A 25,064-nucleotide genomic window follows, 5' to 3' on the forward strand; every position below is an offset into this window, starting at 1 on the left:
CTCCGGGTGTTGGCTCAGGTCATGAGCTCACAGTTCGGGAGTTCGAGCCCTGAGTTAGGCTCTGTGCTGGCAGTGGGGATCCTGCTTGGGATTCTCTCTCGCCCTCTCTCTCCGCCCCTTCCCTGCTTGCACTCCCTCTGTCTGTCTCAAAATAAATAAGTAAACTTAGAAAAAAGAAAAGAAGAGCCTGAGACTGCAGGGAAGTGGCCCTCGGTGTCCTGAGGTTTGCTGTGGCTCCCAGCTCCCGCTCAGCCTTGTCCCGGCCAGTGTGGCTCCCACAACGCTAAGGGCTGCAAATCAGGGTAAGAGATCCAGCCCCTGAGGATTCAACGGGCTTCTCCCGTTGGGAATATCACTCGTGCCTGCCGGAGCTGAAGGAGGCAGACCCCGTCCCACGCTAATCATATTTTGCAGACATTGGGTGTTTTCCCTCCTCAAGGGCTCAAAGGTGTCCATCTGAGAACCGAATAGTCACAGACACTTGTCACATGGTGCCTGGAACTCCGCCTAAAACGGTAGGATCTATGTGCTTGCTTGCAAATGCCCAGTTCTGATGCTATGGATTTTCCTAGGCCATCCGAGTCAGGAAGACTCAGATATCGTTTTAACTCTGCCTCGGAGCCATCTGGCCGGCTCTCCCGGGACCCGTCGGCCTGCTGTGCCCCGCCCGGAGGAGGTGGGGTGTGGGACCGCGCCCTTTTGGGCCCCCTGGCACCCCCTGGCACCGAGATGTGGCTCTCTCTCCTGGCCTCTCTGCTGCAATTGCCGAGGGGGATGCGGTGGGGAGAGGTCAGTCTGCAAGCATTTCTTGAGGACTTCCGTGGGGAGGACCACAACGACTGCAGTTCTAGGAAGGAGACGAGAAGGAAAAAGACGCGTTCTCCAGCCACCTACTACACAGGAGCACTCTCCAGGCCCGTTCCGTTTTTGGCTTAAAAAAATTTTTTTTAACGTTTATTTTTGAGAGAGAGAGAGAGAGAGAGAGAGAGAGAGGGAGAGAGAGAAACAGAGCGTGAGCAGGGGAGGGGCAGAGAGAGAGAGAGCGCCGCAGAATCTGAAGCAGGCTCCAGGCTCCGAGCCGTCAGCACAGAGTTCTCCTTGGGGCTTGAACCCATGAACTGTAAGATCATGACCTGAGCCGAAGTCCCACGCTTAACTGACTGAGCCACCCAGGTGCCCCCCCCCCCCCCCCCCGCCAATTTTTGCTTTTAAAAAACAAATTCAGGAATGGCTGAGTCTGGGTGGCTCAGTCAGTTGAACGTCCGACTCTTTGATTTCAGCTCGGGCCGTGATCCCAGGGTCGTGGGATTGAACCCTGCGTCGGGCTCAGAGCTGAGCGTGAAGCCTGTTTAAGATTTTCTGTCTCGGGGCGCCTGGGTGGCTCAGTAGGTTGGGCTTCCGACTTCAGCTCAGGTCATGATCTCGAAGTCCGTGAGTTCGAGCCCCGCGTCGGGCTCTGTGCTGACAGCTCAGAGCCTGGAGCCAGCTTCTGATTCTGTCTGTCTCCCTCTCTCTCTGCCCCTCCCCTGCTCACATTCTGTCTCTCTCTCTTGAAAATAAACATTAAAAATTAAAAAAAAAAAAAGATTTTTTCTCTCTCTCTGTCCCTCTCCCCACATTCCCCTGAGTGTGCACATGTGCGCGTTCTCTCTTTAAAACACACACACACTGGGGCGCCTGGGTGGCGCAGTCGGTTAGGCGTCCGACTTCAGCCAGGTCACGATCTCGCGGTCCGTGAGTTCGAGCCCCGCGTCGGGCTCTGGGCTGATGGCTCAGAGCCTGGAGCCTGCTTCAGATTCTGTGTCTCCCTCTCTCTCTGCCCCTCCCCCGTTCATGCTCTGTCTCTCTCTGTCCCAAAAATAAATAAACGTTAAAAAAAATTTTTTTTAAATAACACACACACACACACACACACACACACACACACACAATTTCACTAGTCTGTAAGCTTTGCCAGGTAATCACTTGTTTCCCCATTTCCTTTTTGAAAGTGAGTTTCAGAGAAGGCTGCTAGGATCATCTGACGGTGCCTTGAAGGAGAAATGACATCTTAACTCATTCTCAAGATGCTAGTCACGTGGCCGCGGCCAGGACTTCAGAGAACAAGGAACTGCTTTTGGAAATGGCTCTCCCTGTCGGATCAGCACATCACTCCCCTCGATGCCCAAAGGCTTCGGGGAACACGTGTGCAATTAGGTTACAGTGTCCCTTGCCCCCAGCCCCCCTCCCCGGCCCCAGCTGTCCAGCCCATGCTGTATAATCACGGCTTAAATTACCGGGGCTGTGTCTGGAAAGAATCGAAGGGTTTGACCTTCAAGTGGCAAGCCTCCAGGGAAGAGGAATTTCTATTTTCAGGATGTGGATAATGAGCATCAGGGGTAGGCAAGCCCCGCTCCAGGATCCGTGTCTTCGTGCAGCCGGGCAGAGTAAGGCGCCCATGCCCCTCTTTTGCCCCCAAGCTACCACCCCCCACAGATGGCATCTATGGAGGAAGCCTGAGCAGCCGCAGGGTTCGGATGAAGGAGAAGGACGCGTGTCCCAGGTGGCCACCAGGGGTCAGTGGGGTGCCGGGAGCGGGCGTTCCCAGAGGCAGGGCAAGCTTCTCTGGGTCCCGGTGACAAGGGACTTCACCTCCCCGCAGCAGGCAGGCAGGGTTCACGTCAGGTTGGGGGGAAGGCACCGGACCGCTGGTGCCAATGCACCGCCCACCTCGGCCGGGTCCGGCCCACTCTGTTTGCTTTGGGAACGTCCCAAGGATGCATCTCAGCTTTTGAAAGAGGTGAGAGTGGAAAACATTGCACAACATCAAGCCCCCGGAAAATTGTGTACACACCCATCCCCTTGGCTTGGATCCTGCCTGTCCTGCTGCCCTGCTCCCCAACTTCAGAGCGCCAGGCCTCTCTTCCTGACTCCCAGAAGTTTCCCTTTGGGGAACTGCCGCGGGCGGCCTGACGTGGCTCTCCTTCCCTTGGATCAAGGCTCCTACCAGTCGCCCCGGGTCTCCGAACCAGTATAAATGAACAAGTAGGCACAGTTGGGTGGGGTGGAGGGCTGGCTGCAGCCTCAGGAAGGGACAATCATGGCAAGCATCCAGGATGTGGGGTTGGCCACTGGCGAGCAGGCCAGAGGCTGCTTTGGGCCCAAACCGGAGCTGATGTCAGCCAGAGCCTCTGGAATGTTCCTAGCCACGATTTTCTGTGTGGCAGAGGCACACAGAGGGGCAGAGGCAGCAGGGCTGTTAGATCACATGATAGGGGCCGAGAGGACCACACGCTTCCTTTTGGCACCCAGGGGGCCCATGGCGAACCCTTCCGGCAAAGCCGAGTGGAGAACTCTGCCAGGCCGAAAAGGGATGGGCTGTTCTGCTTCCCGTCCCTTCCTCAGGTGAAAAGTTGGGGTTTTGGAATCCCGGAATTACTATGTGTCGCCAAGATGCCAATTTTTCTCTGGGGTAATTTTCAAAATTGGAAACCGGTATTCTTTGCAGGGAAGTCGACAGAATCACGTGTGGAGACCAGCGAAAGCGTTTTCACCCCCACACGATAGACACTTATTTGGGGGAAAACAACCTCCTGGTGTGTGTTCACTTGGGGGTGCTGGGGGCGGGTGTCGGAAAGTTCTTCAGCCAAGATGCAGTTCCCAGACTTTCCCTAACTCCTCCGTGGTTGGCAGGATAACTGCCCCCCAAATGTCCAGGTCATAATCCCGGGTGCGGGCGAACATGTTACCTTATATGGCAAAAGGGCTTTGGAAGAAGGTCAGACGAAGATCTGAAGTCCTGTGCGACTGGCTTCGGAAGGAAGAGAGGGTCTGAGCAGAGCAATGCACATGGCCTCCAGAAGCTGGAACAGGCGAGGCAGGGCAGCCTTGCTGACCCATTTGAAACTTCTGACCTCTGGAGCTGGAAGACAGTAAATCTGGGCAGCAACAGGAACCTGATACGCTGACACAAAACTCAGCTTTGTTCTTCCAAGGGCCGGGGAAACAAACCCATCTTCTTAGGAAGCCAGAGACGCCATAACTCAAGGTGTAAAGTAAGATCTGAAAGTCGAGGGAGCAGTGTGCAAGCCTGGGCGTGCAAGGAAGTGTGGCAGACATCAACAATCCCTCCCAACGGATCGCACCCGGACAACGCCGGGAGAAGGGTGGTTCCCGTTTCCAGACGCCCACTTTCCTCCAACACGCACGTGGACGCACATTATCTCCCTTTTTCAGGACACCTAGTATTTGTCCATGGAGGAAAATAATGTTTTTTAAGTTTATTTATCTTGAGAGAGACAGAGACAGCGCGGGGTGGGGGGGGGGGGGGTGGTGGGGAGGGGCAGAGAGAGAGGGAGGGAGAGAATCCCAGTCTCCAGGCTATCAGCGCAGAGCCCAATGTGGGGCTTGAACTCATGAAACTGTGAGATCATGACCTGAGCCGAAACCAAGAGTCAGATGGTTAACCGACTGAGCCACCCAGGCACTCCTAGTATCCGTACATTTTTATTTTTATTTATGTTATTTATTATTTTTTTTACATTTATTTATTTTTGAGACAGAGAGAGACAGAGCACGAGTCGGGGAGGGGCAGAGAGAGAAGACACAGAATCCAAAGCAGGCTTCAGGCTCTGAGCTGCCAGCACAGAGCCCGACGCAGGGCTTGAACCCACAAACCGTGAGATCATGACCTAAGCCGGTCAGACGCTTAACTGACTGAGCCACCCAGGCGCCCCTATCTGTACATTTTTTAAAAAGTGTTTATTTATCTTTGAGAGAGAGAGTGTGAGCGAGAGAGGGGCAGAGAGAGAGAGGATCCGAAACCCGCTCTGTACTGACGGCAGAGAGCCCGAGGTGGAGCTTGAAACTCACAAACCCTGAGATCGTGACCTGAGCTGAAGTCGGACACACAACCTACGGAGCCACCCAGGCGCCCATAGTATTTGTACATTGTTTTGATTGAAAACGTGATACGCTAAAAAAGTGATACGTTAATTCACACTAGAGTCCTAATAACTCATTGGTTTTTCCCTCCCACAGTAATTTGCATTTGAAAAAGAACAAGCCCACAGAACAGAATACAGACCCCAAAGAACAAATCCAGGGGCGCCTGGGTGGCTCGGTGGGTTATGCGTCAGACTTTGACTCAGATCATGATCTCACAGTTTGTGAGTTTGAGCCCCACGTCCGGCTCAATGCTGTCAGAGCACAGCCCACTTTGGATCCTCTGTCCCCCCCCCACCTCTCTGCACCCTCCCCCCTCAACATACTGGTCTCAGACTCGGGACCTCTGGGTCGGTGAAACAGTAGATTTCTGGGAAGCCACCCAGTTTGTGGTACTTTGTGACAACGACCCAGGAAACTAGAATTGTCTTCAGATGTTGGGCATACATTCGAAAGGAATGGAGTGGGCGTGGCCTGCAGGCCTCCACACTGAGGGCGTTCCAGAAGCTAATCACCCTGTCAGGGAGCTAGAATCAGCAGGCCAGCAGGTGAGGGTAGAAGGCAGACCCCAGAGGAGACAGGTGTCCCCAGCCTTAGCAAGGAAACCCATGAGGACAAGGAGGCTGCCCGAAGGATAGAGCTAAGCTGATCCCAACCACGGCAGAAACAGAAACTCTGAACACTCCCTGCGAGCAGCCAAGAATCCCGTGTGACCAGTCCGCCCTCCCAGATCTCCACAGGCGGCACACCCCACAACCCACAACACCCGGCACGGTCACGAGCATCTAGGAAACTCTCAGAACGGAAAGCCACATCTGGGACTGTCCTGAACACAAGTCTTAAGGGGAGTTTGTAGAGTTGGACACCTCCCCTTCCCTGCCCTTGCAGCCTCTCAGGCGGAAAGGACTCAAGGTCAAGGGAGGCCTCGAGGCTCTGCAATTCAACTTGGGAGCTGCAATCTCCCAGGTAGGATTGCTTCCGGGAACGGAGGGATGGTGGGGATCCTATCCTAATAAAAGCAAGTCATGTGCCATCTGGCGGCCTTGGCCCCACGTTTCCTGAGAGCTGGAGCTGGGCCCAGTGAATGCCTGCTTTCTTTCTCTGAAGCAGAAGAGAGGCTCTCAGGAGTGTCTCCCTGGGGAGGCTGCCTGGGGGAGGAAGAGGTGGCTGGGAGAGATGGAAAGGCAGTCTCTTTGACCTGTGAGACAGGTATTGCCTTCAGGCCGAGCTACCCAGTGGCAATCTGGTCAGATCAAGCCTGGTGGGCCTTGCTGGGCACAGGGGCTGGTTGCTAGGACTAGGCTTGGGGGAGGAAGCCTGGAGAGGGCTTCAAGACCTTTTCTTTCTCTGGTTTTCTTTCTCATTGGGGCAGGCCACCTACCGGGTCAATCGATAGGATACTCAAACTTTATCAGCAAGAGGCCTGTCTTCCCGGCTGGGAGGCAGGACTCCTGGATTTACTTCTCCGCTCTGTTGGGAATTGGTTTGACAGCTTGGGCAAGACCCTTCACCCCTCGGGGTTTGGGTGCCCCCAATTGTCAAAGGGCCACAAGCATCTTGTTCTTGCCCAATCCTGTCTCTTGGGCCAGGGCTGCTGATGGGTGAGTTTCTGCATCAGATAAGGTTCTTTAGAGAGAGGCTGGGGAGAGGCGGCCTGGGAGCGGGGAGGTGAATGACAAGAAGGAGGGGGGTTACAGCGGAGGCCGTGGAGGTGAGGGGGGCAGGAGAAGAGGCGCCAGGGAGGACAGAGGAGCCATTGTGCAGACTGGAACCCGGGCCAGAGGGCTTTGCCCTTCACCTCCCTCCCACTGGGCCCCCGGAGGCCGGATAAAGAGCCCAATAGGCTGCCCCGCCTCCCCTCGCCCGCAAGGTTTCTGGTCAACCCCGCCTCCACCCGACTCCCTGCGACTCCGGCGGGGCTCCAGCCTGGGGCGCCTGGAGGAAGCGGGGGACCCTGTAGCAGGCGAGCTCTCTCACCGTGGACTCATGCACAGCCACATCTTCCCTTCCCTGTGCCTCAGTTTCCCACCAGACTCCAAGGTTTAAAGCAGCAGCTCTTCAGGCCTGATGGGGGAAGGGGGAGGCTGGCCTGGCCTTCTCCGTAGCCACCTCCCTCCAAGGCCGAGATCTCAGGGGGAAAAAAGCGCGTCCCGCTTTTTCGAAAGCGCCTAATCCAGACTTAGACCCTAGCCTGCGCCGGAGGGGAAGAGAGGGGACGGAAGGGCGGGAAGGGGAGGAGGGGAGCAGGGGGGAGGGGCGGATGGGCTGGATCAGGTCCTCAGGCTCCCGCACTGAGCCTCCTCCGCCGCCGCCGCTCGCGTCCCCGCGTCGCGTGACCGCGGCACTGCGGCTGCCGCGCTGCCCTTCCCGTGCCGGTTTCCTGCGGAGTGGGGGTGGCGGGCCCGGAGGTTCAAGACCAGACCGCGGCCGCGGCGCTGCGAGAGGGTGATGGCGCTCCAGCTCCCTCCCCACGTTCTTAGTTTTACGGAGTTTCTCGACCCTCGAGCGCATCGCTGAGTCACTTTCTCGGAACGCGCTCGGGACGCTCGGGACCCAGCCAGGGCCGCCCGCGGGCCGCGCAAGGCGGAAGCGCGCACCGCTGCGACGCGCGCCGAGCCGCGGGTCCCCGGGCCCGCGCCTCCCTCCTAGCCGGCGACCGCGGGCTCCGCCCCCCCCCCCCCCCAGGTGCCGGGAAACCGGGACCCGCTGCCTGCGTTCCCCGGAAGAGACCCCGCGGAGGCGTGCCCGAGTTGCGACTTTCGGGGGCGTTGACAAGTGCCAGGTGTGCGTGGGCCGCGTGGCTGCGGGTGCGGGCGCGCGAGCCCGCAGCAGCCTGGGCCCGGACCACCTCCGCCCGCTACAGGCGTTAGGCCCTTCCTAACTTTGGCCTCACCTGGTCAGGGCGCCTAGTCGGCTTTGACCCCTTCCTCCTCCGGGTCTCCGCAGATAACCCCCCCGGGGACTCAGCTCGAGTTGGTCGCGGACACGTTCAGGTCAGACACTTTCTCCTGACATGTATGTATATCTCTCACGCACGCACTGACACGCGCTCCCCGCTCTGCCTCCGTCGAAGTGAAGGTTCCCCCGGCGCGCTTGCATTTTCCCACTGAGCCAGGGGAGGCGGCGGGGGACACTCCGCCGCGGTTTGGCTCTCCAATCCCGACGGGGACCCCTAGACCTTGTTCACACCTCACGGCGGGTGAGGGGCGTGGGCCTGGATCGCCTGCTGCGGGACAGCTTCTCTCGCCCCGGTGAGCCTCGATGGTTTCCTCTGGGGAAAAAGATCCAAATTTTAAGGTTCTTGACAAGGCCCCCTCCTCCGGACAGCAGCCACCGCACCCCACCCCCCACCCCGGCGGGTCCCCTGTCCCCTCCCCCCGCCCCCCGACGGCGCGCCTGACTGCCGTGGGCTCGGTGGCTGCGCGACCGGGCTGCCGCGCCGGGAAGCCAAAAATAATCCTCCGGGGGAGAACGGGCGCGGCAGCAGAGACGCCCCGGCACAGAGGAGGGGTACCCGGTGGGGTCTGGGCCTCGAATTCCGGGGGACTGCGGTGGGGCGCACGAAGGGGGAAGATCCCGGGGCGGGAGGTCGCAGCGTCCAGGGGCAGCCGAGGGTCTGCCCGGAGCGCTGAGCCGCGCGCGCCTGGAGCCCCACAGGGGCGGCTCGGACTTCGGGCGGCGCGGCGAGTTCGCGCGGGGCCCGCGCTTGCGCGCTCACCCTTGCGCGTCCGGGACTCTGAGCTCGCGGCCGCCGCTCGTGGCCGGACCCCGGGCTCTGCGCCTCGCCGACTCCAGCCGGGCCGCGGCGCCGCCTTCTCGCCGGTCGCCCAGTCTGAGCAGCGGACGCGCGCGCGCGCGCGCGCGTGGCCGGGCCCCGAGATCCGGCCAAGCGTCAGCGCGGGGCCGAGCCGCGGGGGCCGACAGTGCGGGAGGCCGGGGGCGGGCAGGCCCTGGCCGCGCCAGGCGCCGGTTCCACCCCCGGGAGCGCGGGGGAGCGCGGGGTGTGGCCAGGCCGGGCGCAGAGGCACAGCGCCCTCCCAGCGCGGCGGCGCCTGGCGGCGAAGTTGAGCTAAAAGTTTGAGGCCAGAGGCCGCGAGGCCGTGGAGTCAGCGTTAGTCCGGCGCTCCGGTCGTCGCTCAGACGTGAGGCTGAGCCCGGGACGAGCCGAGTTCCGCCCTAGGCCACTGTAGGGAACGGAGGTGGCGCCTCCCCAGCAAACCGGACCGACTGGGTAGGGCCGCCCGCCCTGCCTTCTCGCGGCTCGTGGCTCCTGGGCGCCCACTTGGCGCTCGGCTGAGGGAGGCGACGGCCGGCCGCGGGGCTCGGGCTCGGCCCTCGAGCGGCCCCGGCGCGGCTCCCACGAGCAAGGCGCGCGTCCGGGCAGCGTCGCGGGGCCTCGGGAGGCGCGCGCGGCGACCCCCGCCGCTCTGCAGCTCGCGGTTGTGGCCCCGGCCCACCGGGGTGGCTCGGGGCGGCGATCGCTCGCGCCCAACTTCGCGCCCCGCGATGCCCGCTCACGTTCTGGGATTTTTACGCAACTGGACTCCCCTCCCTCTGGGAGTCCTCGGGGGGTGAGGAGCTGGTGCGACCGAGAGAGCCACGGGGCTGTGCCTCATCGTCGGGCCGGAACCCGAGGCCCCCAGGGAGGAGAGTCCCCAGGAAGAGAGACCCTTCGCCTCTGAGAGTGGAGGGGCGGGGGGCTCAGTTCTAGGACGGGAGCGCCCTTGGTGGCGCCAGACCTCGGCTCTCTGGACCTCTCGGAGGACTAGGCGATGCCAGAGAGCGCGGCTCCCCGCGCGCGGCCCGAGGATCTAGCTGGGCGCTGCCCATCTCTGGGGGCCGCCGGGGACTCCGCCAGCGCTGTCTCCTCTCCCTCAGATCCCGCAGCCGCAGGGGATGACGCCGGTACCTCCGCGGCCCCGACTCCGGGCGGGAAGGGCGAGCCCCTCAGCCCGCACCGCGTCGCCCGCCTGGGCGGCACCGATAAGGAGCTGAAGGCAGGAGCCGCCGCCGCGGGCAGCCCCCCAACAGCGCTGGGGACGCCCTGGCAGCGGGAGCCGCGAGACGAGGTTATGGATCCAGGTTTGTGGGGTCCCGGGGGGGGGGGGGGGAAGGGGCTGAGGGTGGGTGGCCCTTCCGCCCTTGCCAGGAAGAATGGCCAGAGTCAGCTGGGCAAAAAAAAGAAGGGGCTGGCTGGGGGACAGTCGAAACACTTTTCCCGACGAGGCCAGAAGCTGGCCGGGTCTGAGCCAAGAGCCGGGGTGGCAAGGGCACCGTGCTCCCTCCCGCTCCTGGAGCTCCCCCCTGGAAGGCCGCTGCCTCTGGCGGGGATCTGTTGGATCAGTTAACCGGGGGAGTTCATCAGGCCCCACGTTTCCACCCCAAGTACCCCTTTTGTGATCCGTGGCCCCCTAGTGGCCGGTTGGGGACGCGGTCTTTTGGGGTTTGTTTTTACAGCGGGCGGCGGCGGGAGCCTGCTGCCCGAGCGGTGCCGCGTGCTGGTCCTGTTAAACCCGCACGGAGGCAAGGGCAAGGCGCTGCAGCTCTTCTGGAGCCACGTGCAGCCCCTGCTGGCCCAGGCCGGCATCTCCTTCACGCTGATGCTCACTGGTGAGTGCCTCCCCGAGGGGTGGCAGGGAGCAATCCCAGCCACTGTCCCCCATACATACCCTCGGGGCCACCCCGTCTCTCCACAGAGCGTCGGAACCACGCTCGGGAGCTGGTGCAGGGGTTGGAGCTGGGGCGCTGGGACGCGCTGGTGGTCATGTCTGGAGACGGGCTGATGTATGAGGTGAGGCCCGCCCCAAGAGACTGGGTGTGTGGGGGGGGCGGGGTGCTCCCCAGGCTGAGGCCACCCGTGCTCCAACAGGTGGTGAACGGGCTCATGGAGCGGCCCGACTGGGAGACTGCCATCCGGAAGCCCCTGTGTAGCCTCCCAGCTGGCTCCGGCAACGCACTGGCAGCTTCTTTGAACCATTATGCCGGGTGAGAGCCCAGGGTCCGAGGGGGCCTCAGTTTCTCCTCATGCCGCCCTCCTGCCAGGTTTTCTTTTCTAAGTCCCCGTATCCCGGGGTAACTTCTGTTCCCTCTTCTCGGGAGCCTCCACGCTGTGTTCTGGGGCCCTCTCTTCGGTCACTCCAGCTGGCTGCCTCCACCTGCTCCCTCTGTCATTCCTAGCGACTAACTCCCTAGGGACCCGGTGTTGCTTTGCCTGCCTCGAGTCCCCAGGCAGCGGAAGGGGAGGATGCACGAGGGCTCCGGCCTCACTCCCTCCGACCTCTCTCCCCCGCAGCTATGAGCAGGTGACCAACGAGGACCTCTTGACCAACTGCACCCTGCTGCTGTGCCGCCGGCTGCTGGAGCCCATGAACCTCCTGTCACTGCAGACCGCCTCGGGGCTGCGCGTCTTCTCCGTGCTTAGCCTGTCTTGGGGCTTCATCGCCGATGTGGATCTGGAGAGCGAGAAGTTTCGGCGCCTCGGGGAGCTCCGCTTCACTCTGGGCACCTTCCTGCGCCTGGCGGCGCTGCGCGTGTACCGGGGCCGACTGGCCTACCTGCCCGCAGGAAGGGGGGTCCCCGGGGTGCCCGCCTCCCCTGCAGTGGACCGGCAGGACCAGCAGGGCCCTACGGACGCGCACCTCGTACCCCTGGAGGAGCCGGTGCCCGCGCACTGGACGGTGGTGCCGGAGCAGGACTTCGTGCTGGTGCTGGCGTTGCTGCACTCACACCTGGGCAGCGAGATGTTCGCTGCCCCGATGGGCCGCTGTGCCGCCGGCACCATGCACCTGTTCTACGTGCGGGCGGGCGTGTCTCGGGCCACGCTGCTGCGCCTCTTCCTGGCCATGGAGAAGGGGAGGCACTTGGAGCAGGCCTGTCCCTACTTGGTGTACGCGCCCGTGGTCGCCTTCCGCCTGGAGCCCAAGGATGGAAAGGGTGTGTTTGCCGCCGACGGGGAGCTGTTGGTCAGCGAGGCTGTGCAGGGCCAGGTGCACGCGGACTACATCTGGATGGTCAGTGGCTGCGTGGAGCCCCCACCTGGCCAGAGGCCTCGGCGGGGATCTCCTCCAGAAAAGCCCTTATGACTCCACGGGCCTTGCCGTGCCTTAGCCTGCTTGGTCTACTCCGAGCTCAGGATCCTCGCCCCTTCCCCCAGGACCGGAGGGCCTGTCCCCAGCTCGTGTGGTGGTGGGGAGGAGGAGCAAGCGGACCCCTGGAGAAGGTGGGAAGGCGGAGGACGTGCTTTGGAAGGCCGGGCTCTGCCTCCCAAAGGCCAGAATGAGGCTCTGGGCCAGGAGCCCAGCCGGTTGCCCCCCGCCCCTGCCTATGGGAGCCAGTCCCGTTTTGTCCTGGGAGCCCCACCCCATGAATCAAAATACAAATAAAGTGACCCTCCCAGCCTACTGGTGTTATTCCAGGTGTTGGGGAGGGAGTGGGGTCTAGAACTTAACGTCAGCGATGCCCAGTGGTGCCTCCTGGATTGGACACAGCAGGATGCTGACCCCTGCTAATAGTCATTTTGGTGGTGGGCACCGGACCGGGGCTAGTCCGGGTTTTCCATTTTTTTTTTTTTTTTTTGCAGAGGTTAGGGCCCTGCCCCAGTGATCATCCCGCCTTTGGCCTGGGAGAAGCCAGGGAGCTCAGCCAACTGCCTAACCCCATATGGAAGACAGACACTCAGATCTAGTGTCTTACCCGGGGCCACACAGCCAGTTAGTCTCCGCAAAAAGGGAAAATGTCTCCGATTTCAGGGGCATTAGGGAAATTGGCAACAAAGTCAAAATGGGAGGTAGTTACTCCCTTTGGAAAGGAGTCTTATCCCTCCAGTGAGGGCTCTAGGGCTCCCCCAGCCTCCTCCACCTCCTCTACCCTACCCTGCCCCTATCCCCCCATGGGCAGGAGTTAAAAGGAAACAGCAGGAGGGGCACATACCAGGCCCGCAAGCTGGTCACCGTTTTGGCGTAAAGCCCAGGCCAGGTGCTCGGATGTCTGCTCCCCCAGCATCTGGAAGGAGCTGACCTGGCCGGGCCGGTCAATTACAGGCCCCCGGGACCCCAGCCGCTGCTGGCAGACATTGCCCAACACTGGCCCTTGAAGAATGGGACGCGAGCCCTGCCCACGAACAACAGCACTGACCCGCTGAACTAGATCCCGGGCTCCCGGCCCCTGGACGCCAGTGAGTCCTAGGACTGGACGCGCAGAAGGCGCGGAAGCAGACCGGGTGGGAGCAAGGTGCCGCTGCCGTGAACCTTCCTGGCAACCGGTCTCGCCTTCCCCTGGGGAGGTGTGCGTGAGGTGCCCCAGAGGGGAAGAAAGGCGACAGAGCCCAGATGAATGGCAGAGGCAGGTTTAATGGTGCCACCTTGTCTTTTTTGTACATTGTAATGAGCCAAACGAAAAAAATGCAAGTAAAAAAAAAGTTTAATCACACAGCACTTTATACAGATATCGTAAGCAGTAGGCATTCACATCTCCACATGAACAACGCACCGGGAAGCACAGCCCCACCACTCTAGATGTTTCTCAAACGAGATACCGACTCAGGGCTCCAAATGCCGCGGCCCGGCTCCGTCCTTCCCTGCGGCCGCTGCCCGCCGGGTGGTTACGGCACAGCACAGGCGTGGAGCCAGCGGAAGGCGGACAAGACGCATCATGCTTTGGCTTCTTTTTTTTTTTTGTCTTTTTTTTTCTAATAAGAGTTAATATCTTTGCTTTTGAGATTTATTTTCTTTCAACCTTAAATATTACATACATACACCAAAAATTACATAGCTGCAATGTGCTCAACAGCATCCTCTTAACCTGGAGCTTCACATTATCAAAAGCTTAGAAAACTTGTAAACCTCTGGGCCTGTCTCTGCGAGGGAGGAGAACCCCTGTCGGCCACCTCTCTCTCCCCAGATTGAGCCTGCAGAGTTTGTAAGCAACAGGAGGCCTCATCCTCAACCGAGAAAGAGAGAAAGAGAGAGAGAGAGAGAGAGAGAGAGAGAGAGTGAGAGAGCGAGCAGGCCGGTTCCTTCTATGTCACCTCCCAGGGTTAGCATGTGATGGTGGGAGGGGCAGAGTCTGCGGGAGGGGCCCCAGCACCTGCCCCGGCCTTGTCTGTGCCGCGGCCCTGCCTCCTAGGGCCCCGGGGCGGGACGGGGCAGGGAGCAGACCGGCTTCGGCCCAAGCGGTGAGGCCGGCATGCCAGCACTGCGGAGCCCCCAGCCACCTGGGACGCAAGAGCAAGGCACCTACAGCTGTCTTCTTTTCCAGCAGCAACCTGGTCCTCATTCCATGTTATGCGCAAGGGCCACCACCACCTCTCCCGGGTGTCACCCTGAACCCAGCCTGGTCCCAACCTCTCTGAGAGAGCAAGTTCAACAGCCTGAGGGTTATCCTGTGAAAGGTCCAGAGCAGAGCCAGGAGTCGGTGACGGCAGCCACAACTCCCCAGCTGGGGGTGGAAGGGGGTGGGGGGGGTGGGGGGAGACAAGGGAGGATCTGGTGGCGGTGGCAGCGGGAGGACCCAGGAACGGGGACGCTATGGGGCACCGAGGAGGTTGAAAGGGACGAGGGGGGAAACGCTGGAGCAACCCACACTTCATGCAAGGCACACCCACTCGTCCTGCGGCTGAGCTGCACGGCTCGTGGGGCAGAGGGAGCCCCCGAGCCAGGCCCTAGGAAGACCCCACCTCCGCCTTGAGATGGGGACGGCGAGGGAGCAAGTGCCGGGACGCTCTGCCTGGGTGACAAGTGGAAAATCAGCAACAGGTTTCACATTCTCTTTGCCACAGGGCACCGGCCCGTTGGAAGATTGCTTCGGAAAAGAAACGGCAGCATCTCATGAAACTTCTCGCACTTCAGCATCAAACTCACCTCGGGGAGAGGGCAGCGAGGGGCTTTCGCGTTGGGGACAGAGGAGAAAACGGGAAGATGGAAGGTTCCGGGGGAGGGAGCGGGCGGGCAGCGGCTGGCCTCTCCCCACGTGACGCTTCTTCCTCGAGGGCTGGTGGCTACTGGTCCTCCGCGCTCTCAGGCATGCCCGCCTCTAGCAGAGCGGCCCGGAACTGCGTCAGGACACCCCGGATGCTCTTGATGAAACCCTTAGAGAGTGGGAAGAGAGGGAAGCCGATGTCAGGATAGCCGCTCTTCTCGGGCAAGAAGCTCCGGTAGCTCTTTCTTCGCTTCTTTGGTCTGACACTGGGGGGCACCGGGGCGTCGGGCGCTGCCTCCGAAGTCTGGTCTGTGCGGTCCCTGCTGGCCGAGGCCAGGCCCTGGGCGCCGCCCTCCGAGTCTGAGCCCTGGGAGGCCTCTCCGGGGAACAGCCCTCCGTCCTCAGCTTCCTCTCGGCCGTAGTCTGAGAGCTCGGCCACGGCGGGTGGCTCCGGGGAGCCGCTGTCCTTGGGGATCCCGTTGGGCAGCGCCTGGGCCCTCTCCAGCAGGGCGTGGGTTTCCAGCCAGGACTCGATGCGGTTCACCAGCCGCCAGCCACCGGTGCTGAAGTGTTGCCGGATCTCCTGCTCGAAGACCTCGGGCGGCCGCCGCACCAACTGGGTCATGGACTGCACCACGCGGATGAGCGCCATCTCGTTGTAGCAGCGACTGTTCTCATACCCCTCCTGCAGGCCCCGGTCGCTGTCGAAGCCCGCCTCGTTGTAGTACGGTTCATTCACCAGGATTAGACCTGGGGGTGGGGGTGGGGGTGGGGGTGGGGGGTGAGAAGCCCATCAGGGCCGGCCCGACAACTCCAGGGCTGGCCAGAGCCACAGGCGGGACGGGGAGGACACGGAGGCCAGCGGCACCGCGCCCTCCAGCGGCTCTCCCCACCGGCGCCCCGCACCCTGCCCGCCGTACCTTGGATGGAGATGAGCACCTGGAGGAGGCTGGATTTGCTCGTCCACCTCTCTGTGCCCTGGAACGCACACGCGCACAGCCTCATCAGCTCCGGCCCCGACACCCCGCCCTCCCCACGCCCTCCCCCGTTCCCACCCGGCTCCTGGCACCGCAGTCACCTTTCCGATCCAGGTGCCCAGGAGGCTGACGCACACCTTCCCGTTGTCATACAGGTTGGGGTTCAGGCGGCCACTGCACTGGGAGAGGTAGCAGAAGTGGGGGGGCACGGCTGGGTAGATGTTGGGGAGCTGGATGTCAAACAAGTAGAGGCCGTCCTCGTAGGGGGTGCGAGTGGGGCCCTTGATCAGGGCTGAGAAGAGGTCCTAGAGGGAGGGAGGGAGGGAGGGAGGGGCTCCAGACACCACCAGCTACGGAGAAGCTAAACGTAAACACCTCTGTGCAGAGCCACGCGGCATCTTTTAACTCCGGGCGTAAATAGAATTATCCAAAGTTGTGTTTATTTTACCAGGCTTTTTTTTCCGTTAAGTCATTACTTTTATTTTAAAAAGTTTTTTTATTAAAAAAATTTTTTTTAATGTTTATTTTTGAGAGAGAGAGAGAGAGAGAGAGAGAGGGAGGGAGAGAGAGAGAGAGGGAGAGAGAGGGAGAGGGAGAGAGACAGAGAGAGAGAGAGATGGTGCCTGAGCAGGGGCGGGGGCAGAGAGAGAGGGGGAGACACAGAATCCGAAGCAGGCTCCAGGCTCTGAGCGGTCAGCACAGAACCTGATGCGGGGCTCGAACTCACAGACCGCGAGATCGTGACCTGAGCTGAAGTCGGCCGCTTAACCAACTGAGCCACCCAGGCTCAGTCCCTCTTTCTGCCTTTTAAAAAGTTTTTTTTATTTATCTATTTTGAGAGAGAGCATGAACGAAGGAGGGGCAGAGGGGGAGGGATGGAGGGAAGGGGAGAGGGAGAGGGAGAGAGAGAGGGAGAGAGGGAGAGCGGCAGGGGGGGGAGAGAGAGAGAGAGAGAAGAGAGAGGGAGAGAGGGGGAGAGAGGGGGAGAGAGAGAGAGAGAGAGAGAGAGAGAGAGAGAGAGAGAGAGAATCCCAAGCAGGCTCTGTGTTGTCAGCGAAGAGCCCGACGGGGCTGGCTCGATCTCACCACTGTGAGATCACGACCCGAGTCAAAACCAAGAGTCAGACACTTGACCGACTGAGTCACCCAGGAGCCCTTCATTACTTTTATTTTCACTCTTTAAAACACCTGCCCTGACCTCCACCGCCATGAAGACCAACAATAATCACAACCAGTTAGAAAATGAAAGGACATCCTAGGGCGGCAAGGCTCTACCTGCTTTTGGGAACCGGAGGGATAGGGGATCTGGAATTCCAGCAGAAACGGTGGCGGAGCGCCAGAGACTCAGGTCACTAAGTCACCGGGCAGACGCCCCACAGACGCTCAAGATCTGGGTGCATGCCGGCGGAGGGGCGGCATCGGCAGCCAGACCCGTGCTCGGAACACGGGGTGACGGAATGGCGAGGGCGGAGTGCCGACTGGACCGACAGCACCCTCTCCCGCGCTTTCTCACGCGGCCGCCCTGTGGGCCTCAAGAGAAGGCACTACTTCCCCGTCCCTCCGAGTGAGACTTGGAAAACACGCGAGTCCCTTCCGTCAGCACAGCTGAGACCAGCTGGGAATTTCACAAGTTTTACTAAAATCCAAGCACAAGCCAAAGTGTCGTTAAGAACCCGGAGCAGCACCGACCCCGTGGAGACCCCAGCCCTGCTCTGCGGTTTCCGGCCTGCGGCAAGAAGGTCTGAACAGCGCCTCTCTTCTGTCCTGGGGCCCCTTTCACCAGGGCTGGGCTGGGGCCCAGGTCAGAGTAGGGTTCGGAGTCTCGCACGAGGCCCAGCACACAGCAGGCGCCTGGTAAGTGTGCTGGATAAATGAGGGGCCAGGCGGACAGGGCTGGCCTGCGCCTGGAACGAGGAGGTGCTCACACGGCCTCTGGTGGCAGGACTCAACCCTGGGCCTGAGCCATGAAGACAGGAGTGGAAAACGCAAGGCGGCATGGCCGCGTGACGGGATGGCCGCGTGACGGGACGCTATTCTGTAGCTAAAAAAGAACGGACTGGATCGACATCCACCAACATGGGGGGTGGGTCTAAAAAATTACCCAATTGAGTGAAACAAGCAACCCTCAGGTGACAGGTACGAGGACGGGCTGTTCACGTAAAACAAATCACACGAAGTGTTTACGGGGACACACGAGAAGGTAAAGGCATGAAAAGAGGGTCTCCTATAAGGAGACCCGCAAAACTCAGTCGTGACTCCCAGGGGCGGGGTGAGGATTGCTCAAAGGCAACTTTCGCCTTTTCCACAACGTTGTAATATTTCAAGAGAACACGACTCAGGTAAAGCTCTGTGCTTCAAAACTGACTTTTAACAGGAGGGAGAAAGGGAGGAACCATGCGATCCGGACACACGTGCGGGGCTCCTGCCCCGTGAGGGGTGCGGACGGCCTCCCAGATGCTGCCGGGTCCCGCGGCCCCCCGGGGACCAAGCACCCACACGGGCACGTCTGCAGCCGCCCGCACCAGGCCCACGCCAGGCTACTTGCCATTCTGTCCTCGAAGGTCTTGACCATGATGCCGTCAGGCAGCGAGGTAGCCAGCAACGCCATCTCCTTCCGTACTGTGCTGAAGAACTTCTTGGCTTCCGGAGGCTGGAACTCAATTTTCTTAAAAGAGTGATTTGCTACAAGGCAAGAAAGAGCGGTCAATCGCTAACGGCAAGCCCCTGAGAGCTCTATCTGGAAACACAGCTGCCGCCCTTGGGAAGCCTGGCCCCGAGGGAGCGGCCGGCTGCTGGGTGTGTGCCCCCGACGGGGGGGGATAACCCCACGCGCTTCGCACCCGCCAACCTGGCATCGGCACCAGTGACCACACCGGGGACGTGGCCTCCTCCCCTCAGGCGGCAGCTGGCCACCCGGCCTCCAGATCTGGCAACAAAAACAAGGTGAACTCACAGGGCGCGAACTCCAGCACTGAGAAGACCTCGCCCTTGGCGCTGGTGAAGGTGACTCCGGGCTTGCCGCCGCACTGCTGACAGAGCACCGGGGTCTCGCTGGGCCACTCGGCCTTCACGGGTGACTGCCCTTCTGGCTTCTCCTCCTTGCGCTCCGTGTCTGGCATCGCCTCCATCTTCTCCTCCTCTGCGATGGCCACATTGTCCAGGGTCTTCTTGAGATTTTCCTGCAGTTTCTTGATGTCATCTAGAAACTTCTTCTCCCGAGTCGGTTTCTCCGGCTCCACTGTGGGGGAGGTGGGCGAGCCTGTCAGAAGCTGCTCCACAGTCATGTTCTTGAGGCTCTCCAGGATCTTGATGGCCTCTTTCAGCTCCCGGAAGCTCTTCGGGGGCCCGTCTTTGCCAGCCTTCTCCATCAGCCCAGCCACGGGGGCAGCCATGGCCACGGCCCCCTGAATGGCGGCCGTGGCAGCCTCTTCGCTGATCACTACCCCCTTGTCCTCCTCAGGGGCCGCCGGCTGCTCAGTGGGCGGGATGGGGGGCTCCTCTATCTTGGGGTGCTCATCCTCCACCAGCCCGTTGTCCGTCTCCCAGCTGTCGCTGTCGTCCTCCCACTCATCCGAGGACGCCCCACTGGTGCTGCCTTCCACCGAGTCATAGTCCGACTCCTCAATCTCAGACTCGATGTTGTACAAGTGCTGGGGGTGGGGGAAGACAGGCAATTCAGAGAGGCTCTGCTGGGCGCTCTGGGGCCCTCACTCTGGGGCCCGTCCCGACCCTCAGAGCTGATGGTGACTGGGTGCGTTGAGGCCTCAGCAGGCCCCTTCCACCCGTTCCCCCTCTCCTGTTCTCGACTCCGCAGTTGAGTCTCTCTGCACTAGCTGGTCCCCGGGGCTCTAGAAGGCACCTCTGCCTGCCCCACACCCACTGCGGGGGGGGGGGGGGGGGGCGCGGAGCTCAAAACCCCAACCAACAGCCAAAGGCTGTTCCAGCCTCCCCTGCCCCTGTGTGCACCCCTTGGCCACCATTTGACCTTGATGGCAAATCCGGCCCCTCCCCTAGAGGATTCAGGTCAGCCACCTCCGTGGGGCTGCACCGGTAGCTGAGAACGTGCAATGGCGGTGGGGGGGGGGGGGGGGGGGGGAGGTTCAGCAGAGCTGGCCTGCGTCACATCCTGTTCCCGTACCCTGGAATGGCCGCCCGGACGAGGGGGTGAGTGAGTCACTCCCTCCTCTACCCCGTGAAGGTGCCAGGAGAGGGGAGCTGGGGCGTGCAGAGCAGCTCACACAAGGGGGGAGGGAAACGGTACTGAGAGTAGCCTTGCTGCTCAGAGCCCACCAGCCGGGGCTGGGACCGGGGGCCAGCTCTTCTCCTTTCTCTTGCTGACGTGTGAAAAGTTTTTCTAGGACTGTTGGTGGGAAAGGCTCTATCTCCTATAGGAAGTAACCTGTGTTTCTCAGCACAGTGAGATGGGGACACGGGCAAATCTGGAAAGCTTGTGAAAATCTGCACACACCTGGCAACCTGGGGAACCTTCCAGGTGGGACAAGACTACGGGCCAGCTGTGGGCTGCCCCTCCGTTCTCCGGACTGCCCACACCACAGTTCTGCATGGGCCAGCTCCTTCCTCTCAGGCGCTGAGACCCAAACGCCCCAAAGAAGAGACCCTCACCGGGAAGACCCGAGAGCCTGTCTCCCTGTTCCGTGAGCAGGGACAGGAGATGAGCCACGGCTCCCAGCCCGGCTGCCACGGTTACGGTCTGGGCCTCAGCAGGGGCTTACCTGGGGCAGAATGATGGTCTTTGAGTTGTCAGCCCACACCACCTCCACCTTGCTGCTGACGTCCACACGGGCCACCTGGCCAACTGATGGCTGCAGGGCAACGGGACAGGGTCAAGGGAGCATCTCTCTGAAGGGTGAGGGCCAGATCACCTCCAAAAGGGAGCTCCAGCAATGGGTGACAAGGGCGAGGCCGTGAGAAGGGACACGGGTGCCAGCCCGAGGCCGCACACGGTGAGCAGCTCAAGCGTGGGGCCCTCTGGCTCCGGCACCGGCAGCCAGACACCAAGCCCCTGTTAACTCCCTTCCCGCTCAGCATTCTGCCCTCCCTGGGCTTCCCGACCTTCTCGGGACGGGGTTCCTGCTCTTCCTCGGCTTGACCCCACCTGATGTTCCCACCTGCTCGCCAAGGCATGGCTTGGACGCCCCCTCCCCCAGCCTCTCCGGTGCCCCCACGGCACTCAGGACCAGGAGTCGGACTTCCCCACTAAACAGAACCACTGGGGCTCAGGGAGCAGCTACGTGCAGTCTGATCCTGACGGGCAGGCAAATCCTTGTGGAGGCGCACGCGAGGGCACGCGGAGCCCAGAGGACACCTGCAGGTCTGGTCTCCTGGAGCCACCCGGTGGCACCTCCAGGGATCGCAGATGCTGCCTGGGGCGGGGAGCTGGCATGGAGGCCGTGAACTGGGGGGGGGGGGGGAGCAGACCTCATCCTCCTTGTGAGGAGCTCCATCCTCAGTATTGCCGATGCGGATGACGATGTCCGTGGTGCGGAACCGGAAGTCAGGGTGGTCAGCGATGTCGTAGACGCTCACGTCCTCCTCTTCTCCAATCAGCTGGAGCACGGGATGGGTTGTCATGAGCCCACGGGCCTTACAGCCAGCCCACCAGAGCCCACCCTGAAGGAAGGAGCGGGGGCTGCGCATACCTCCACGTCATCGCCACTGGGCCGCAGCTTGAACCACTTCACCATGCAGGTGCGGCCCACGTGGTCCCCAGACTGCACCACGCCGTAGACGGCGGGGTCTGGACAGGTCTGGACTGGGACACCGGAGGAGGGAACGTGACTTAGGGCTAAGGAGCCCTGCCCCCCGCCCCCCCCCCCCCCCCCCCCCCACCGCCCGCCGCCACTACATCGCAGGGCACAGGGCACAGGACCCGTGTCCTCTGGCCAGGCTGGCAGAGGCCAGAGAAGGCTGCCCCAGTCCTTGAAGAAGTTCTTCAAAGGGGGCGTCTCCTCCCTGAGCCCGAGGCCTCCGGCCCCTCCCTCCCAAGCCCTGCCCAGGCCCTCGGCTGGGCGGCCTTCTGGGGCCGGCACTACCTCGCTTGTCCACCACAAAGTCTCCGGGGCAGAATTCGTTGTTGTCCAGGTGGTGCACGGGAAAGAGGTCGTTGGAGCGGATGTTGCACTCCACGGAGCCGTCTTGCCACATCACGTCTGCCGAGGTCATGGTGGTCACCACCTCCACCGCCACCCTGCAGGCGCGGTGCATCCAGTCGGCCGGGCCACACGCAACAGGCAAGGAAAGAAGGAGGAAAGACAGGTCCGTGAATGCTCCCCCGCATGTCCCGTGCCCCGGGACCTCCTCTGAGGCCTCGTTCGGGAGAGCCCGGTGAACGCGGTCCCGGAGGCCAGACTCGGGGCCACACGGTGCCTCCACGCCACCTGCCGGCCCCACTCCCAGAGCTCTCCTCTCCACGCTGGCCAAGGCCAGGCACCTACGCGGCCTCAGCTGGACCCCCCCCCCCCCCGCCCCACCCCGAGCCTGCGTGGGGCTCGCAGACTATGCTTGCGTGTGCGGGAGCCAAACGGACAGCCTCAGGCCGGACACTCAGCCTGGAGGGAGAGGGCGCCTCTGGGTTTACCTGTCCCCCGGCTTAAAGTCACGAGTGATTTTATTCTTCTTCCGCTTGTGTTTCCGCTTCAAGTTCTTGATAGACAAGGGGATGCTCTTTTTTCTACTTGTGCCGCTGCCACTCTGGGAGGAGGTGGTGGAGCTAGCAGAGGAGGTCACCGAGCTGGTGTCATCCGTGTCATCGGCGGCCTCGTCGTCCGCGTCCTGCTCTGCCGAGTGCAGCCTGTCGTCGCCACCTTCCTTCAGCAGGAAGGGGGGCAGCTGCTCACCCGCGTCCTGGGCCTCCTCTGGGCCCTCATCCTGCATCTCCACCGGGCTGGCGGCCCCATCGGGCGTCTCCTCGGGGCTGACCGACCCCATTTCGCTCTTGGCTTTGGCCCCTCCTTTCTTTCCCGGGTCCTCCATGGAATGGTCTCGGGAGCACTGCGTGTCCGGGGAGCAGGACATGATCCTCACAACCTGCTTCTTCAACAGGCGCTTCACCTGTGAGGGCGGAGCAGGAGGCACGGGGGCTGTGGAGCAGCAGGGCGCCCCTGGCCCCACCCTGGGCATGTGGGACACCCAGGCAGCTTGGGGGGGAGGGGGGCAGCGATACACATCGAGGTGGCCTGCAAGGTGACTGGGGCTGCCCCCCAAGGCCTAAAGCACAGACCGTCCTTCCCGGCTGTGGAAACAGCTCACGGCCAGTTCCTCAAACGCCCACCTATCCCAACCCCAAGGACGTACCTTCTTGGCCATAGAGCCCTCCCCCTGGGCGCAGTGTTTTTCTGGACATTCACAGGCAATCTTGGCCGGCTCTACCTTGGCTGGGAAGACATACAGACAGCGCTCCCCAAGCTGCCGCTGAGCATGGTCAAAGCATCCGAGACGCTTCACCCTGGGAGGGAGAGAAGCGAGGGGTGGACCAACGGTGATCTCGGCCCCCCCCACGGCTCTCACTTTGGTCCAGCGACACGAGCAGGGCACGCTACCGGGGTAGTTGGAGTGGGCATGCTGGAGCCACTCACCTGCCTAGGTTTTCCTGGGTAATGACAGAGGGCGGGGGGCTGACGCTGTCCGTGCCCCCTGGACAGAAACTCTTGGTAATCCATGTGACTTTTAGCTCTACGACCTGCACCTGGGGATGGCGGGTGGGACAGGGTCTTAGTCGGCAGCTTGACCGATTTCTCGGTTAAGCAGCTGCCCGGAGCCCACCTGACCTCCGGAGCAGGAAGCCAGATGGATCTTCACGGCCTACCACCAAGTAGGACACCCCCAGAGCAGGCCGCACCTGTAACAACTACAGCCTCACCCCACGGATCCCCACCCTGTCAGGGCCCGGCGGGTCCACCACTCACCGCTGTGCCACCTTGCTGGGTCAGGCTGGGGGACACCTGCCTAGCAGTTACCCCAAGACCACGCCCTGGCTCCCCTCTATCCTTAAAGTCCTTTCAGATCAAGAGGGCTAAGGGGGCTCTTGGTCCTCCGAGCAGACAGCAAGGGAGTGGTAAGAGCTCAGCGCCAGGGCGCAGAGGCTGAGGCCCCGGCCCCACCCCAGCCTCACCTCTTCCACCACCACACGGAACTTGCTCTTGGTGCTGAGCACAGGCTTGACCCCAGACAGCCACTGGGCGCTAGAGAAGATCTTGGCGGGGCCGATGAGCACCTGGCCCGGGTAGAAGCCATAGGAGTCATCAAAGAAGAGACCCTGCAGGATGTGGGGCCAGAGAGAAAGTCCTTATGAGTGGCACCTGCCCAGGGGACAGTGCTCTCTGCATCTACGCCTGCCTCACCTCACACCTGCATGCTCCCCAGCCCTCTAAGCTAAGACAGACCCTAGGGCTCCGGAGCAGCATGCATCACATCTAAAATGCACATAAATCACCCAGAGAGCTCATTAGAATGTACACCTGACTCATCCCAACAAGCTGTCTCAGGCCAGGTCAGTGTTGTTGGTCAAGGGTGACACTTCAAGGGCTCTAGAGGGCAGGAGTCCCCACACTGGTCTGATCATGTGCCCTTCCCACACTTACTTATAGACAATCATATACTATCGTTCTAAAATATCCGACTGTAACAACACAGTGTGCTACTCTACTACTGAAAAGTGGCTATTTGTTAAAGAAAACATAGTTAACAAAATGCAAAGAGAAGTTCTAGTACTTTCTGTCCAGGTCTAGACTTCTAGACCTTTTGGTACGCACCCACCCCTCTTCTAGGAAAACCGCTCTGCCTAGAAGCAGCGTCTGCTTAGCCCGGGCCAGCTCGCAGCTCTCTGCTAAGAAGTCCTTCTTCCTGTGCGGCCCAGAGGGCAGAGGAACATGAGACTCTGTCCCCTCCAAGCCCGCCCCCCGCAGAAGCCTGCCTGGGTGGAGCAAACGTACAGAGTCGCTGACGTGAGGACAGACGTCATAGAGCTTGGCGCCATCTTCTGTGTTCATGGAGCACCTGAAACAGCGAACACAGGTTTGGTCTCCATCAGGGCACAATGACGGACACACCGGTCCAAGTGGTTCCCCCGAGACAAACAAGGCCCCGACCCCTGAGTACTGACTACCATTAAAAATTATCGAAAATAAAGCACCAACCCCTAACAGATGCTCTAAATTAGGCCAGGGCGACAGGAGACCAGCCCAGGGGCGGGCCCCCAGAGCCAGCAGCGCGTGTCACCGCAGGCCCCAC

The 25,064-nt window shown here is 61.3% G+C and overlaps 2 protein-coding genes across 8 annotated transcripts in view; one reads left to right on the plus strand and one right to left on the minus strand.

Moving 5' to 3' along the window:
• The first annotated feature begins 7,856 nt into the window (after positions 1-7,856).
• Positions 7,857-12,321, plus strand: SPHK1 (sphingosine kinase 1). Of its 5 annotated transcripts, none has more exons than XM_047833558.1 (6): positions 7,857-7,938; positions 9,802-10,005; positions 10,381-10,533; positions 10,620-10,714; positions 10,793-10,908; positions 11,216-12,321. In XM_047833558.1, exons 2-6 carry the CDS (start codon positions 9,996-9,998, stop codon positions 12,003-12,005), a joined length of 1,164 nt encoding a protein of 387 aa, XP_047689514.1. In that variant the 5' UTR covers positions 7,857-7,938; positions 9,802-9,995; the 3' UTR covers positions 12,006-12,321. The 5 variants fall into 5 exon arrangements, with proteins under 5 accessions (XP_047689514.1, XP_047689515.1, XP_047689512.1 ...); XM_047833559.1 differs by having other exon boundaries at positions 7,879-7,916; XM_047833556.1 differs by lacking the exon at positions 7,857-7,938 and adding an exon at positions 9,016-9,154.
• Positions 12,322-13,251: 930 nt separating this feature from the next.
• Positions 13,252-25,064, minus strand: part of UBE2O (ubiquitin conjugating enzyme E2 O) — a 55,958-nt gene continuing 44,145 nt past the window's right edge. For all 3 annotated transcript variants that reach the window (XM_047832475.1, XM_047832476.1, XM_047832477.1), the window contains 14 exons: positions 24,767-24,830; positions 23,947-24,090; positions 23,411-23,520; positions 23,130-23,280; positions 22,414-22,886; positions 21,869-22,023; positions 21,476-21,588; positions 21,255-21,383; positions 20,549-20,638; positions 18,769-19,465; positions 18,361-18,497; positions 15,917-16,120; positions 15,759-15,816; positions 13,252-15,588 (listed from right to left, as the gene is read on the minus strand). In XM_047832475.1, the coding sequence (XP_047688431.1) occupies positions 14,918-15,588; positions 15,759-15,816; positions 15,917-16,120; positions 18,361-18,497; positions 18,769-19,465; positions 20,549-20,638; positions 21,255-21,383; positions 21,476-21,588; positions 21,869-22,023; positions 22,414-22,886; positions 23,130-23,280; positions 23,411-23,520; positions 23,947-24,090; positions 24,767-24,830 (3,196 nt within the window). In that variant the 3' untranslated portion in view covers positions 13,252-14,917. The remainder of the gene's footprint in view (positions 15,589-15,758; positions 15,817-15,916; positions 16,121-18,360; positions 18,498-18,768; positions 19,466-20,548; positions 20,639-21,254; positions 21,384-21,475; positions 21,589-21,868; positions 22,024-22,413; positions 22,887-23,129; positions 23,281-23,410; positions 23,521-23,946; positions 24,091-24,766; positions 24,831-25,064) is intronic.

Source organism: Prionailurus viverrinus, chromosome E1 (assembly GCF_022837055.1).
Source record: "Prionailurus viverrinus isolate Anna chromosome E1, UM_Priviv_1.0, whole genome shotgun sequence".
NCBI lineage: Eukaryota > Metazoa > Chordata > Mammalia > Carnivora > Felidae > Prionailurus > Prionailurus viverrinus.

Bases quoted from the DNA above. Each gene is read 5' to 3' on its own strand.
- SPHK1 (XM_047833560.1), top strand. From the start codon at position 9,430: ATGCCCGCTCACGTTCTGGGATTTTTACGCAACTGGACTCCCCTCCCT. The intron at 10,006-10,380 runs GTTTGTGGGGTC...TTGTTTTTACAG, and splicing joins AGACGAGGTTATGGATCCAG to CGGGCGGCGGCGGGAGCCTG. The intron at 10,909-11,215 runs GTGAGAGCCCAG...TCTCCCCCGCAG, and splicing joins TCTTTGAACCATTATGCCGG to CTATGAGCAGGTGACCAACG.